General features: G+C 40.9%; 1 protein-coding gene across 1 annotated transcript in view; it reads right to left on the bottom strand.

Moving 5' to 3' along the window:
- FBN2 (fibrillin 2) overlaps positions 1-16,857 on the bottom strand; it is a 251,187-nt gene that overhangs the window by 156,390 nt on the left and 77,940 nt on the right. Inside the window, exons 8-10 of the mRNA XM_077816364.1 lie at positions 7,819-7,944; positions 1,917-2,069; positions 925-1,158 (exon numbers count right to left, since the gene is read on the bottom strand). Coding sequence (XP_077672490.1) covers positions 925-1,158; positions 1,917-2,069; positions 7,819-7,944 — 513 coding nt within the window. The remainder of the gene's footprint in view (positions 1-924; positions 1,159-1,916; positions 2,070-7,818; positions 7,945-16,857) is intronic.

A 16,857-nucleotide genomic window follows, 5' to 3' on the forward strand; every position in this document is an offset into this window, starting at 1 on the left:
AATTCTGCGTAGTAAGTCAGAGCCCTCCCCAGCTAGTGTCCCCACCTCCAGTAGCTGGGAATTTGGGGGACTGAAACTGATTCAGGAAGGTGGAATTTGGGGGACAATTTTCTGGCAGGTTTTTTTTTTTTTTAAATCCTGGGTAGCTGATGCTGCTCATGGGTTTGGAGTCCTAGAATAAGCCCCAGGTAGAGGGAATAGTGGCTAGACTGTAGACGATCCAGAAATGTGAATGATACATATATCACACCACTGTATAATTTATAACATGTATATTACTTCAACTTATATTTTTACCAAATGTGTAGATGTAACACTAACAGATCCCAGTTGTCGGCAGGCAGGATCGAACCTTGGGCCTCTGGAGCTAAATGCATGAGCCTCTACTGCATGAGCTAAAAGCCATACTGCTCTTAGCTAAGGCTGTAGAGCTGACTCATTAATCTCTCTCTCTAAGTGGTCTCGGTGCCACTAGATGGGACAGAACACCGCACCCAAAAGGTGTGTGGGTTACATAGACAATGAATGGCTATAGTACAGAAGTTTGAAGCTAAAGCCACTGCAGGCATTCAACTTAATGAGGAGCTAATTGAGTAAAAGGTGATCATAACTGGTAAACAAAGGGATTGTAAAAGATAGAGGTAGTTACAGTGTATGAAGGACCAATAAGAAAACTAATCTCTGTTACCCAAATAAAGAAAAATTAAACATGTCCCTTTTTGTGATCTTTGTTGGGAAAAAAGGGACTTAAACTCTCTAGAAAATCCACCGTCATGAAAGTAAGGATGTGTATTCAAAGAGATGTTCTCATTTCCAGAATAAAGCCTAAGAAACACAAGCAATACGCAATAAAGTTATAACTCATCAATCAAAAATAGAGGGAAACAACTGAAAAAAAAACCAAAAATAAACAAGGAAACATACTCAGCCCAGTAATGATTGCACCATTTCCAGTGGGACTCTGGCCACCAGTCCCAACACCTGCTCCTCCTACACCAGGGGAGAAGCCATTGCCACCTGGAATGGGAATAAATCCAGTTCCTCCTGGGCCATAGCTATTCCCATTTCCACCAGGAAGGAATCCATTGCCTCCTGGTCCAACCTGTCTGGAACCACCTCCTACAGGAACTCCATCTGTGCAAAGTCTGCGGTATTCATCTACAAAAAAAGAACACAGAGAGAGACATACAGTAAAACAGTCTTGCCTAATTCAGTGTGTAAAGAAGATGCTGAACTATAGAACTCTGTATCATAAGAAAAAAATAAAGTACCAACTTCTGGTTTTGGAACTTACTGTCTTCTCTCTTCTACTCTTATGTTTATGAGGCTTTCACAGTCACAACAGGAGTTACTTAATTAATACCATGTACAGTAATATTAGGACATGTTATAATTTACTCCTAGCTCTTTGGTGTAGTTTTGGCAGGGAATGGATAAAAAAGTATGCTAATCCCTGCCCCGCAGATATCTTAGCATGGGTAAAATGAAAACATATTTACGCCACCAATGTGGAAAGTTGCTATGTGAGTGCCAGGCTGAGAGATTAAGTGATATACTCATGTCATGTACATTACCAGTTCAAAGAAACATGAAACTATAGAAAAAGAGAGCATCTGTTCCTTTACATTGTAATGAACTATGGATCCTCAGACTCATTTTTTTCTTTGAGCTTGACCACAAAATCTTCCTCAATTCACAAGAACTACTTCCAATGTCAACAAAAGGAGGTTACAGAAACTGGTCCTAAGTAATAATGGACCAGAAAAAATGGTTCACAGATGGAAACATCCATATTGAAAACACAAAAATGAATAATAATGTAACTCCTAACTTTTTTTTAGCTTTGATTTTAAAGTAGTTTAAAATGCTTCTAACAACCTCTGTCATAACTGGAATGGGCAGCAAAAAACACTCACCAGAGCCTCTCACAGGACACATCTCAGGAACAGATCCAACGGCCCAGCATCGACCAGATTCACAACAGCACTGCATTTTGGTAAACCTATTCGGAAGTTCTTGTGCACAGCGACCATTCACCAAGCTGGAGAAACATGTGCCTGTCCTTTGATCTGGACATTAATTAAAAAAAACCACACTAATATGAACTGTCCCTTAGAAATTTGCCCCAGTGACTGCAAACACTAGGAGTAATAGCAAAAAAAAGCAATTGAAAAGCTGTATAAAAACAAATTTTAATACATTCAGACAAAGTTTATTAACAACCGGTTTACTGCAATGCCATAATGTTTCAGTGACAGTAATCTTGCGTTAATCCAAAATGTTGCTACCAAACTCATCTTCCACTACTTCCACTTTAGCCATAGGAAACCCCTCAAGTTCCTTCACAGACTCCTCAAGGAAATGACCACATATTTAATCTCTATTAGCCAGAACATTGTACAGGTATCCTGGAATATAGGGAAGAGTAAGAAACCCTGCTTCTCCATACACAAACAAACCTGTGCAGCCTCCCCAGACCTTTGCTCTGGGCATTTAGAAGTAAGCAAATATTGTATGGTTGCTGTTCCCTCCCCCAGTATATGGCCAGGAAGTAGGTGGCTCCACAGCCTAACTTGCTGGCCAGGAAGTAGTGATCTGCTACTTTTTGGAGCCTCCAAGGCATGATTTCCTCCCTGTGTTGCTCCTGGGGCAATGCATTTACATGCTGTCCCTTACAAAGGGAGTATTGCAGATGCACAATCTAGCCCAACATAAAGCCTGTGCACACCCTACACCCTTACTTGGCAAGTAGAGCCATTGAACTGGAACTAATAATAGAGTAAGGCAGTACTCAAATTGGCTAAAGGGAAGCAGGACTGGACCAAAGATAAATATATGTTATCAAAATTAGTGACAAGCTACCAAAAATTGCATGTAATAGCTTACATTGCAATTATACTGTCAATAAATGAATATACACTATATGTTTCAACAGTGCAATACATCTTTTCATTTTTTAGGTTGGTTAAACAACATATCTGAAATCAAATCACTTTGGATTAACAACATTAGACTCTGCTAAATTTTTCCTGATCAATTTATTTAGTTGCTAAACTGAACTGACCAATTTGTAGTATTTTTTGCCCATACAACTACTTTGGCCTGAAGAGTATAATTCAGAACATTTAAGGCAAGTTTTCAAAACTATGCATCTAAATTACTCGCGCAAAAGATGTGTCAAACCTTCCTTGCTCTACTCACAACAGAAGTTCCACTGACTAACTACAAATGTGCATACATTTTCTAGAACTGGCTTGACACAGGTAATCGTGCATGGCGAAAAACTGCAGCTGTCCGAACAAAAAGAGTAATTGCACTAAGATTTTTTAAAATGTGGCTCTTGACGTTTCTTTCATGAAGTAATATATGATATAATATGTAGGGACAGAATCTACCACTTTTACTCACAATGAATAGTATCTTATTCTATAAGTAGTCCCACCAAAAGCAATAGTACTATTAGCAAAGAAAAACTATTGTTCAGTGTGAGTAATGGCAGCAGAAACAGGTTGTGAATTTTTATCAGACTGTTTTCCCAAGTTAAACATAAGCAGGAGCAAAAAATGTGCAGAAGTGATGGAGGATTACAAACACTGACATCAAATCTGAGCTTCATGTAAGCATTACAGTGAGGTAATGTCCAGAGTGTTAATTTTAAGTCTTGACAGTGTCATGTTAAATTCACAGGGCCTTTCTAAACGCCAAGAACTATTATCAAGATATTCTTTGAGTGTTCAGTTGAACTTTAGGGGCTTTATTCAGTTTTCTTTTTTTAAATGTAAAGGCTACAGATTTAGCCTCAAATAAGGTTTTAGAATGTTAGCCAAAAAACAAAACAAACAAAAACCAATACAGCACTATAAAATAGAAAGGTACAAGCTGAAGCAAACAAATATGACATTAAAAATGGCAATTCGTGTTTCTCCTAAAACACAAAATTTATAATTTTAAGAATACCTCATTCCAACTACTTGGTGCAGCAAGTTAAAAAGACTACTCAGTTCCACACTTATAATCATTAAGCACTTAAAAACTATATTGACTGTCTAATCTTGAAGACTAAGGGCTTATGTTGCTTAGTATGAAAGCATAGCTAGAAGTGGAAGTGGGACAAGAAACAGCACAGGGCCTTGGCAGTGATGACCACAGTCTCTGATAGATCTCAGGAGACTGGAAGTTTCATGAACCAAGCCTAATGCAGGGTTGGTGGAACAATTTTTATAGTGGGGGTGCTGGGAGGCATTGAACCAAACTTTAAACCCTGTATAGGATGGAAACCACTTCAAACCAGAGGGTGTAGCAGCACCCATGCCCTCTAGCTGTGTGTGTGGGCACATATGTGCTTGTTCTCCATAACATACCTCTCTACTGCCTGTTCCTAGGGCACAATCAGGGAAAAAATTATTTTGGAGACAAACTTTACAGGTGAAGCAACTGAGGGACCAGAAGATAAGTGGCTTATCTAAAGTCATATTCTATCAGTAATGGATTTAAGGTCTCCTGAGTCCGCTCAAACAGACCATGTAGCAAGTACAGAAGTACCGAACTCCTAGAAGTACACTTTCCTGTGTGTTTTATTCCTATCCAAGCCAAAGAATTAATATTTCATGCAACAAATTCAATGTCAGCAACTTTCTCATGTAGCAAAGTTTTACTTAGTACACTGCACCTGGCTGTTGAAGTACCATTCAGGCTTCTCTTAAATCTAATTTTAGCAGAAGGCTTTCTTTCACTTAATATGAACTCTAATAATTTAAGAGCCAAATAATTTTTCCAGAGTAAAAAGAATGAGAAAATAAGGACTCTTCAGTTTACTTTATAAGATGTGTTAATAAGTTTTCTTCATGGAGAAAGTGCAGTTGTTGCAGTTGGATGTCCTATTTTTCCAAATTAGAACTCAAGCCAGAAGGAAATTTTTACACACACACACACACACAATATGCTGCTCTCACTGGCTTCATTGGGAATCACATGTGTGCTTCTGAAGGTAAAATTTGGACTTCTGTCTTTATTTTTATTGAGTTGAGTGGAAACAATATAAAACAAGAGCATTTATCCTTTAAAAATGCTTGGTTTATTCAGCATATGACATTCCAATGATTATGATACCCTAGTTTCTTCAAAAGCAGTGAACTATTTTACTGCCACAGTCTGAACTACTGATTTGTTGCATTACTGAAGTAATTTGGAAGGTTAAGAAGACCAATAGGAATGGAAAAATAGGTATTTGCATAAAAATAACTTGGTATTTTGATTAAAAATAAATTCTAGAAAATTATGAACCCAAAATTGTTCCAATGGTTTCAAATGTCTATTTTAAATTGACAGAAAAAGGTTAATTCACAGTTATAAGGCTTGTTGTAATAACTGTAAATTTACCCTAATAGTGAAATTGTAAAAAAGTGAGTGGAAGTTCACAAAATATCAGAATATAACAATCAATGTTGATGGGAAAAGGTGCAAAAGGGAGATTGAATTAGTCCAAACAAAAAGGCCTACTGATATAACTCAAGGGCTGAGTTAAGATCGGGTCTGACAAACAAGAGAAGTGTGGTACCAGAAATCAATTAACCAAAACTGGTGTGTAAGAAACTAGGCACAATTGGTGGACAAAATAATAAGGGGGTGGGCTAATCTACCCAGCACTTGCTTTTGAGATCCTTAAGAAAGAGAGAGACTTTGGGATGAAAATAAGAATGGATGAATGTCAATGGAGTACAAGTGCAACACTTGCTGACTAAAACAAGGGGAAGGAGCAAGCTCCACCATCATGGCTGCCCCACTGTCTTCTGGGACCCCAGCATCTATTGTAACACTGCCAGATCGTTTTTGTCTTAATCTTGAAATATGTCCTGACCAGACAGGCCAAAAGAGGGACCCAGATGACACTGCCACTTCCACCAGCTTCAGCTGGGATGTAAGACTTTTTCCTCACACACACATCCTGTGTATGCTTCTTCCTTCCTCACCTTATTTCTTGTCTTTTCTATCAGTCTACTTTTTCCTTCTAACAAAAATCCAGCTAAACTGGTCAAGACTGTATATTTTGCAAGACTATAAGCCTGCAACACAAGAGGCAGAAAAGAACAGCGCACAATGCTTGTACAAATTTGCCTTGCCTCAGAGTGGCTAATACGACAGCATGCTATGCCTGGGCTTTTCCAAAAGCAAGATTACACGGGAAAGTCAACATCAGAAACAAGCTGCATAGTTTTAATCATTGCTGCTCTTTTCTATCCCCTCTTGTGTGTGTATGTCTTGTTCTGTCTTCTAGGAAATGGGGTTGGGCTTTATTGATAACAGCAGCTCCAGCCTAGTTCAACTAACCTGTTTGCTTTTCCCCAAGCAGGATAGTTATTACCATCTAAGAGATTGTCAAACAAAGGGTGGGTGGGGAGCACTTCTAAAAACCTCTCTCCAGCTAACACCAAAGGGAACAAGGGATGTTTTTAAAATGAAAGCCATACTTAATACTTTATATTTCAAATGCTTTAACTGTTTTTCCCATCTTTTCTGCATCTTTAATAAAAGATCAAAAGGATTTTTAATGATGTATTTGCCAGCACAGCAAAGGCTCTGTTTAAGTACTAAGCAGGCTGATGTCTCTGTATATCAAAGCCCAAACCTTGTCTAATGTTGTTTAATACAGGACAGTGATCGAGTCATCCTTTAACTCTTTAGGACCACTGATTCCGCCTAAATTAATAGAATGGGCTGCCATTCTGCCCTTCACTTATTTTGCACCTAGATACTGCAAGCAAATTATGCCCCAATCCTGCAAACACTTGAGTGTGTGAGAAACTTTACCATCATTGGACAACTCAACACAAAGTTATGCACATACTTACGTGTTTGCTGGATCTGAGCCTGAAAATGTAACATCTACTCTACTTCTCAGTGTCACAACTACCTCAAGAAATTACACTGTAAGTGACACATGATGGTAGGTTAACAGCTAATGGTTTATTGCACAGGGTAAAGGATATTTTCAGCCAAGTCAACATTACATTTAAAACCATACGCTTGGCATACATGCAGCTGTAAAACAAACATAGTGAAAAGATCCATGACACATACTACCACATCTAAAAACAAACACATATTTTAAAAAGGACAGAAACAGATTTTTGAAAAGTCAGATCCAAAGAGCTCTAACCTAATGACATTTGATCTTTGTTTTATTCTTACAAATGGAAAAAGGCCACTCAAGCCAAATGAAATAGCAATTCATTTCATTTCCTGTAGACGTCTTCTAAGTTTACATGAGTGCACTTCTAACGCTGGCATTCAGAAGGTAAAGTACGCCTATGTAAGGCAGACTTTGAAATATTAAGCAAGGATTCAAGCTTGCTCCTTTGAAACCAAGGTGAGTTTTGCCTTTGACTTCATCAGAAGCAGAGTTAAGCAATGAGTGTGATTCTAATTTCTCATGTCTGTCCACACAACTGTGGCTTATTATTTCCTAGCTAAGAGTCTAATCCTGCTCCCAGCTGCAGATGCACAGAACTGTAAAAAACCCAAAACATATTTCTACTGTATTGGTTGAGGGTCCTGGGCCATAAGAGAGCCCATGCAGAGTCTCCAACTCTGCAGCTGGTGCCCTGCAGTGGCACTCTAAACAGGACTGTGGAACACTGTGAACAGACTTAGGTTTTGTGGCAGAAAAGCCAGCGTGCCTGTGTACAGTGTGGATCCCCTAGCAAAAGTTCCCATTAGAGGAGAGCTTCAGCCAATAGCCCCACCTCCTGCTTCTAAGCTACAGTAGTGGCCAGTAGTGGCTTGAGAATGCCGTAAGATCCCACAGAAGGATGTACTTACCAATGCAGCGGGATCCATCTGTAGATGTTACATAGCCACGTGGACAAATGCAGAAATAACTTCCCACAGTGTTAGAACATTCGCCACCTTCGCAGATCCCTGGAATGATGCTGCACTCATCAATATCTATTCAAAGAAGAAGAAGCAGGTGATTAACATAATACTTGCATATAATGCTTTTCATAGAAGAGATTTTTTTTTAAAAATGAAGGGCATTACATTCAGTTAGAATGCAGCTCAGATTTAATAACGTATTGCAATGGTACAAAAATTGTGGTCGATGGAGCACTTGTGGTTTGCAGTGCACTAACAGGTCATCTGTTTAAAGCTGGCTGATCACACAGTGCCGGCTTTCCTTGTATGTTCCAGTTCTGTGCCACCCTAAATCCTAAAGTAGGTTAAAGCAGTCTGGACGCTGCTCTAACTCACATCAGCTGGCTGTGATCGCTTTGGGACCATAAAACAGCTGAGCATAGTGGAGATGCAGCACCATTCAGCCCTACTCCAAATATTCCCCCTGCTCTAGGGCTGAACATGGGAAGGCAGAATAGGGGTCGAGTATGATGGCTCTGCACCTGCTAAGAGCTCCCCATTCTGTGAGAATTCTCAGCTAGCCAAATCCAGCTGCATTCCTGATGCTTTGCAAGCCTCAAGTAGTTCAAAGAAACTGTACTGTAATCTTCAGAAGAGTGGACTCAATCTTTGTACATCCTTTCATCGAACTAAACTTTGGTTATGCAAACAGTCCCATTGAAAGCAGTGGTTGCATCGCATGTGAACTGACCTATCACCAAGTTAATGGAGCAAGTTTTCAACAGAGCAAAGCTTGTGGAGTGATGTGGTGCTGGATATCAGAATTGAGAGCATGTGCTAAGGGCTAAACACACACTTGTGTTTTCAATGCTCCCCAGGTTGGCGCCCACACATGGGGGGGAGGAGACAGTCTGACTGTAATGCTGAGAGGTGAGCAGCAGAGAGGAGTAGGCTGGGATGGAAGAACTACTATGTGATCAGGTAAGTAAAGACTGCATCATAATGCATAGGTACAAGGGGGCAGTTTCAAGTATCAAGTATTTCCTAAGTTTTGAGTGCTTCATTTTGCAACCTTAACATTTTTTTAAGATAGGCATTTTGGTGGTAGTGGTTTTGTTTTTTGTTGTTTTGTAATTCTAGTTCCACACTGATTTTTTTTTTTTATGGTGACCTCTGTTTATTGGAGTTCTGAGTAACTCTCTTAAATGTAACCTGCAGCCAAATTAAAATTGCCATGTTTCAGGTTTTGTAATAAACTTGAAACCTGGCTCACATTAAACCTGGGATGAATTCTGAGCAAGCTTGGGCCAAGTTTCCAACAAACTTGGGCTGACTTATGTTTTCCAGTTGAAAGCATATGAAACTCTGTGGCTTTTGCACCACCCAAAGCCTGGAAAACGTTGGTGTTTTTGGCTCAGTCTGCATTTAAGTTCTTGGTTGCAAAGTGACATTAAGAGAGTTTTACCCCATAAAACAAACCCCAGAAAAACAAACTTTTGGGCCCAGATCATTTCTCATAAAGTATGCAGAAGAAGCTATGAAGAAAGAACTCTCAAAGAGGATCAATTTGCAGAGGTCCCCCATACAGTCCCTTCAGGACTTGGGATTTTCACTTCCACTAAAGAAAGTCATGAGACCCAGCCCCAAACCTGGAAGAGCTCCAGGGATCATCCATATTGCTCTGCACTGGCTCTGACCCATGCAGTACCTCTGGTTCCTTAGTCATGGCTGCACCGGTAGATGGGGTAGGGGGAGTAACATGGAAAAAACTAGCCCTGTGCTGTGTTGTCTCTTCTACGGAAACACAACTGGGGGCCCAATGAGTGTACAATGTGCATCTCATCTGCCCCACTCTATCCAGTCCTCAACCTTGCCACTGTGGAGACTCCAGACGAATGAAAAGTGCCCATGGGATTAAGGAAGTGTGGGGACAAAGTCACGGGGATGACAGCACACTAGGTGGAGACGCAAAGGAATCCTCCATGCATGAATGTGGATCTAGAGCAATGGTTCTCAACTAGGGGTATGTATACCTCTGGGGTATATAGAGGTCTTACAGGGGGTACATCAATTCATCTAGATATTTGCCTAGTTTTACAACAGGCTACATAAAAAGCACTAGCGAAGTCAGTACGAACTAAAATTTCATTCAGATGACTTGTTTATACTGCTCTGTGTACTATACACTGAAATGTAAGTACAATATTTATATTCCAATCCATTTATTTTATAATTATATGGTAAAAATTAGAAAGTAAACAATTTTTCAGTAACAACGTGCTATGACACTTTTGTATTTTTATGTCTGATTTTGTTACCAAGTAGTTTTTAAGTGAGATGAAACTTGGGGGGTACACAAGACAAATCAGACTCCTGAAAGGGACACAGTAATCTGGAAAGGTTGAGAGCCACTGATCTGGAGGGTACAATCTCATACTGTACCTGGAAAGGAAAATGCACAGCCCTACTATGGTTGCACTGTGAAGGAACCAATAAAAAACATGGTGAAACATGTTCACTGTAAAATTTTCAGGGGATTTTTAGGTACTTTTTTTGTACAAGGGACATGTCCTTACAGCTATCATTGCTCTACCACCAAAGCATCCACATAGTTTATATCTTAGAGGATCATATGACCTTTATTGCATTTTTACACTATGAATATTAATCAGAGGAAGTGAAAAATTATAATCTTTTCAACTAGGCTATTTAAAATATTGCTTTAAAGGAGTCACCATAGTTTAGAATGATAAATTTACTGAACACACTTACTTGCCTTCCTTACTTGTGGTGATTATTCCCCACATTCTAAATATCAGATTTTAAAAAAATTCACTACTCCACAACTGAGAAAAAACTATTATAAATATATCCAGTATTTCACAACCGAGAAACAAACACAGCCTTGTGCTTTACTGCTTTTCTCTATGGAACTCTGCAGGGCAGACTGGGGAACAATCTCCCTATTCCTCCCATAGCTCAGTGGCTGACCCCATGTCTCCATGCAGAAAAGAAGGAAGAGGGCATAACTGGACCAAATATTTTTAATACTTCTTTTGCTTGTGCTTCCTATGCTGATTCAGCAGCAGCTGTTAACTGTATTTTTGTTGAAGATCACGTAATTTCTGAGGCTTTTGTTATACCAGTAATAAAACAAACAGTATAGAGCTAGCTTGTAAACTCTTAGGACAGAGATTGCATCGTCCTTTGTTTCTGCATAGGACCCAACACCTCACTGAGGGACTACCAAAAACAGCTACATAAATTATTATGAATAAATAAATAAATAAAAATAATGAATTATAATCCATTTGGTATATAGTTCAAAATATTTGTCAAATGGAAAAAAAGAATATCAGAATAGGAAGAATCTTTAAGCTTTAAAAGAACACTAAGAGCAAAGATTTATTAGACATATTTTTATTGCTTTTCACTTACTGTTTTCAGTTAGATTTTATATACCACTACTTTGGTACTGTCTTTTATTTTAACAAAGCACCCAACCTACAGTGGCAATTTTTAACTGGCATCTTATAATACATATGGTATCTACACTTTGTAGAGATTTAGGCATTTTGTAAGAAAAAAGTCATTTTTGCCAGATCAAAACTTTCTAAGAAATAATAGCTTCACTTGTGACATCACAGATAACCACCACAGAGGTTTCAGAATCCAAAATGGTGGTATAAATCCAAACCAAGTAATTCCCCCAAGAAATCTACAAAATCTTGCATAAATTTACTACATTATGACCAAATATATGATGTGGCGAATGGGTTACCATCCGATTTAATCCAATGAAGTGAAACCATGTGTGTAAATCATAGCAGAACTGGAACCGGTTGCAGGTCTTGCCTTGGTATCTTCCAAGCAGTGCATTTCTATCACAACTGATAATTGGTTAAAAACAAGAATGATAATCCCCTCTACAAAAACAAAAATTAAGGCACCATGTCACAAAGACAGACAGAAAGGAAAACTGGCAAGGACAAATCATCCACAAGGATCTTTTTCATGTTTTCTGAATAGAGTTCCTCGTGTTGTCAGTTTCAGCAGAGATGTCACAGATTGCATGGACAGAGAAGCTCTCTACTCTCTCAAATCCTGCACATCAGGTTCCAGCACAATGGCAGTGTAGCATGAGGAAAATTACACTGTCCATCTTTGTTACTGTGCTGGTTCTGCAAACAGATACAAGACTTCACTGTCCAGGACTATCTGTCTGGCACCGTTCACAGACACCTCCAAACCTGCAGCAGTCTTTTGCAGGATGCTTTTATTTTTTGCTGACTTAGTGTGGGAAAGACCTGTGATACACAGAAATTGATTGAAATAATCTGAATTACATGTATAATGTTACCTTCTAAAAACATGCGCTTGTTGAAACTTAGGCGTTTCTCATTCATTTTTACTTTATCTTACATAGGTGGGTTGCTGCTACTTTAACAAGCAGCACCGTCTACTTACAAAATCTCTACTGTGCAATAAACATAGCCTTTAAAAGGCTATACAATTTTGTACCCTTTATTGTAATTCTAACTACAGCTTGGGACTCACTTTCCCTCCAGGTAATGAGGAGGTAGAATCTGGAGCATGGCCCTGTGAGGAGAATAGGAAAGGACTGGCCAGATACTTATGCTTTATCACTCCCCTGCTCCCAGCCCACACAGGGAGCTCTGCTCTGCCAGTCTGCAGGGAATGTGTGAAGACTGGGCAAACCAGCGCAAGGAGCTAGAAGGCTGGGGGCAGACTGCACATCATTCTCCTCCTCACTGACTGGAAATTTTAAGATTTTACTTCAGAAAGTCCAGTAGACTGGTTGGCTGGCAGAGCTGCACAGTTCACAATAAAACAAACATAAATGAAGGCTTTAGGGGAAATGCTACTTATGTTGTAAAAGAGGACATTGCTGTAAGTATGAAACAAACCTAAGGGCTGAGTGCCTGCCCTTCTGGTGTTGCGCCTAAGAAGATAAACTGAGCAAACTCCGTTAAGACCTGGCTCTAAATGTGTGCAGCAAACATCCCAGCTGCAGGTATTAATAGGATATCTGTCTGCCAAAGAAAACAGCCCGGCCACTTGTCGTACAGAATTCATGGCTTTTTACTGTAAAGCTTACAGTAGGCAGGATATGATGAATATCTTGGCAAACGTATCAGAAAAGGGTCTTAGAAATGTCTGAATGCTGAAAAAGGCTGCTGTGGAAGTGTTTTAGCTATATTCTGCCTCATCTAATGTACTGTCAAGTTTGAATTTAACACACACAGTGTAATGAACTGGTATGTTATACAAGGAAGGAAACACAGAAATAGAATTTTATTCTTTAAAAGGCTTGTTTACATTTTGGTATCAAGTTTCATCAAGAGAGTTAGACTGTGGCATATGGGCCTGGCCCTGCAGGGTGAGTGGTGCAGAACCACACCACACAAGAGCGGGGGAAGAACATCAGTGGCATTCTGCCTCCTACGGCATCCTAGTATACTGGGGAGGAGGGGGTGGGGGGAGGACAAACTGCTACACTCCTTCAAGGGATGAGGTGAATTCCCACCTGCAAGGGAGTAATTAGGGTACAGTGCCTACATTTCCTTAAGTGCAAGTATGGTAATTCTGCCCACCACTTATGTAGATCACCAGGCAAACAGGGTGGTCCACATAAGCGGTGGGCCCCTTCCCCCTCACTGAACACCATGGAAGTAGTAGGCAGAATCTAGCTCTGAAAGAGTACACTCTCCTCAGGACCCAAATGTGTAACTTCCATGAGCACCACCAGATGAGTCAAATGTATCTCTTTTTTAAAATGAGGGTCATGTATAAACTGGAAGTCTTCAAAATAAAAACAAATTTTAGCCGTAAGATGACACCTAATATATTGCAGATCAATAAGCTTATGCCAAAGAAATAGGAAGGAGTTTTGTCTGGTTACAGTACCAGACTGGCACTCAGGAGATCCTAGCTCTACCACAGACTCTCCATGTCTCCTTGTGCAAGTCACTTATTGCGTCTCTGCCTGTTTTTCTTCCTGTAAAACGAGGAGGAGGAGGAGAATTCTTCCCTACTTTACAAGGGTGTTGTGAGGATAAATTTGTAAATATTTATGAGCTACTGAGATACTATAAAGACTATAAATAAATAAGAAAAATTAGAACCCTGTGCTATGTAAATGTTATGGGCCAAATCCCCCCAAACAGGTGTCCAAGCTATGTACAGAATGTAGGTATATGTAGGCACGCACAGATAGTTGCATTTACAAACGGGTCTCTTTATGTAGTTATCTGTTGTGTATGCCCTGTAATCCTTATTCAGGGAAAACTCCCATTTATTTCAATGTGAGTTCTGCCTTAGTAAGAACTGCTAGCTCTGGCCTCCCAAAATACTCTATGAACAGAATGTAGATCTTTTACTGATCTTTTAGAAAAGAAACACAGGAGAGTAATACAAAGTAATAGTCTAGCAAAGAAATAAATGGATTTAGTCCTCAACACAGCTGAGGGAAATATACATTTAAGGTAGAAAAAGCATGACATGAATACTCCTATTTATTCCAATTCTTGCTGCCAGAAGATAAAATTTAAAAAAATAAAATACGAAAGTACATGTGAATGCTTAAGGCCAAAATATATAGCAGAGAATTTGAAATCTCACCCTCATAGCTGTAAAGCTTACTGTTTTAAAAAAAGGTTTGAATAGTCAATGTTACATTCCTACCACTCCCATTGAAAACTGGAGTTTTGCCTGGATAAGGATTGTAGGTTTTGCCCTTTTTAAGTCAGCAAGTAATGTTTCATCTGGCCTTCCATACTGAGGGAGGGGAAGGGAGTGGGTAGATTTAGTCGGGGATCGGTCCTGCTTTGAGCAGGGGGTTGGACTAGATGACCTCCTGAGGTCCTTTCCAACCCTGATATTCTATGATTCTACTCAGTAGTGAGACCAGTTTTGTATAATATTTTAAATAAAAAGTAACATTAAAACAATGGACACTCTATTAACTGAATCCTCCTTCTATACACACATTCTCTTCAGATATTTCCTTATAGATGGCCAGTTTCAGATGTCCTTCCCTGTGGCCCTAACCTGAAAACACTTAGGGTATGTCTACACTACGGAATAAGGTCGAATTTATAGAAGTCGGTTTTTTAGAAATCGGTTTTATATATTCGAGTGTGTGTGTCCCCACAGAAAATGCTCTAAGTGCATTAAGTGCATTAACTCGGCAGAGTGCTTCCACAGTACCGAGGCTAGAGTTGACTTCCGGAGCATTGCACTGTGGATAGCTATCCCACAGTTCCCGCAGTCTCCGCTGCTCATTGGAATTCTGGGTTGAGATCCCAATGCCTGATGGGGCTAAAACATTGTCGCGGGTGGTTCTGGGTACATATCGTCAGGCCCCCGTTCCCTCCCTCCCTCCCTCCGTGAAAACAAGGGCAGACAATTGTTTCGTGTCTTTTTTCCTGAGTTACCTGTGCAGACGCCATACCACGGCAAGCATGGAGCCCGCTCAGGTAACCGTCACCCTATGTCTCCTGGGTGCTGGCAGACGCGGTACGGCTTTGCTACACAGTAGCAGCAACCCCTTGCCTTGTGGCAGCAGATGGTACAGTACGACTGGTAGCCGTCATCGTCATGTCCGAGGTGCTCCTGGCCACGTCGGCTGGGAGCGCCTGGACAGACATGGGCGCAGGGACTTAATTTAGAGTGACTTGACCAGGTCATTCTCTTTAGTCCTGCAGTCAGTCCTATTGAACCGTCTTATGGTGAGCAGGCAGGCGATATGGATTGCTAGCAGTCGTACTGTACCATCTTCTGCCGGGCAGGCAAGAGATGAGGATGGCTAGCAGTCGTACTGTACCATCTTCTGCCGAGCAGCCATGAGATGTGGATGGCATGCATTCTGCACCGTCTGCTGCCAGCCAAAGATGTAAAAGATAGACGGAGTGGATCAAAACAAGAAATAGACCAGATTTGTTCTGTATTCATTTGCTTCCCCCCCTCCCCTGTCTAGGGGACTCATTCCTCTAGGTCACACTGCAATCACTCACAGGGAAGGTGCAGGGAGGTAAAGCTAGCCATGTATCAATCAGAGGCCAGGCTAACCTCCTTGTTCCAATAAGAACAATAACTTAGGTGCACCATTTCTTATTGGAACCCTCCGTGAAGTCCTGCCTGAAATACTCCTTGATGTAAAGACACCCCCTTTGTTGATTTTAGCTCCCTGAAGCCAACCCTGTAAGCCGTGTCGTCAGTCGCCCCTCCCTCCATCAGAGCAACGGCAGACAATCGTTCCGCGCCTTTTTTCTGTGCGGACGCCACACCAAGGCAAGCATGGAGGCCACTCAGCTCACTTTGGCAATTAGGAGCACATTAAACACCACACGCATTATCCAGCAGTATATGCAGCACCGGAACCTGGCAAAGCGATACCGGGCAAGGAGGCGACGTCAGCGTGGTCACGTGAGTGATCAGGACATGGACACAGATTTCTCTGAAAGCATGGGCCCTGCCAATGCGTGCATCATGGTGCTAATGGGGCAGGTTCATGCTGTGGAACGCCGATTCTGGGCTCGGGAAACAAGCACAGACTGGTGGGACCGCATAGTGTTGCGGGTCTGGGACGATTCCCAGTGGCTGCGAAACTTTCGCATGCGTAAGGGCACTTTCATGGAACTTTGTGACTTGCTTTCCCCTGCCCTGAGGCGCATGAATACCAAGATGAGAGCAGCCCTCACAGTTGAGAAGCGAGTGGCGATAGCCCTGTGGAAGCTTGCAACGCCAGACAGCTACCGGTCACTTGGGAATCAATTTGGAGTGGGCAAATCTACTGTGGGGGCTGCTGTGATGCAAGTAGCCAGCGCAATCAAAGATCTGCTGATATCAAGGGTAGTGACCCTGGGAAATGTGCAGGTCATAGTGGATAGCTTTGCTGCAATGGGATTCCCTAACTGTGGTGGGGCCAAAGACGGAACCCATATCCCTATTTTGGCACCGGAGCACCAAGCCGCCGAGTACATA

The sequence above is a fragment of the Eretmochelys imbricata genome, chromosome 5, assembly GCF_965152235.1.
Source record: "Eretmochelys imbricata isolate rEreImb1 chromosome 5, rEreImb1.hap1, whole genome shotgun sequence".
Taxonomy (NCBI): Eukaryota; Metazoa; Chordata; order Testudines; family Cheloniidae; genus Eretmochelys; species Eretmochelys imbricata.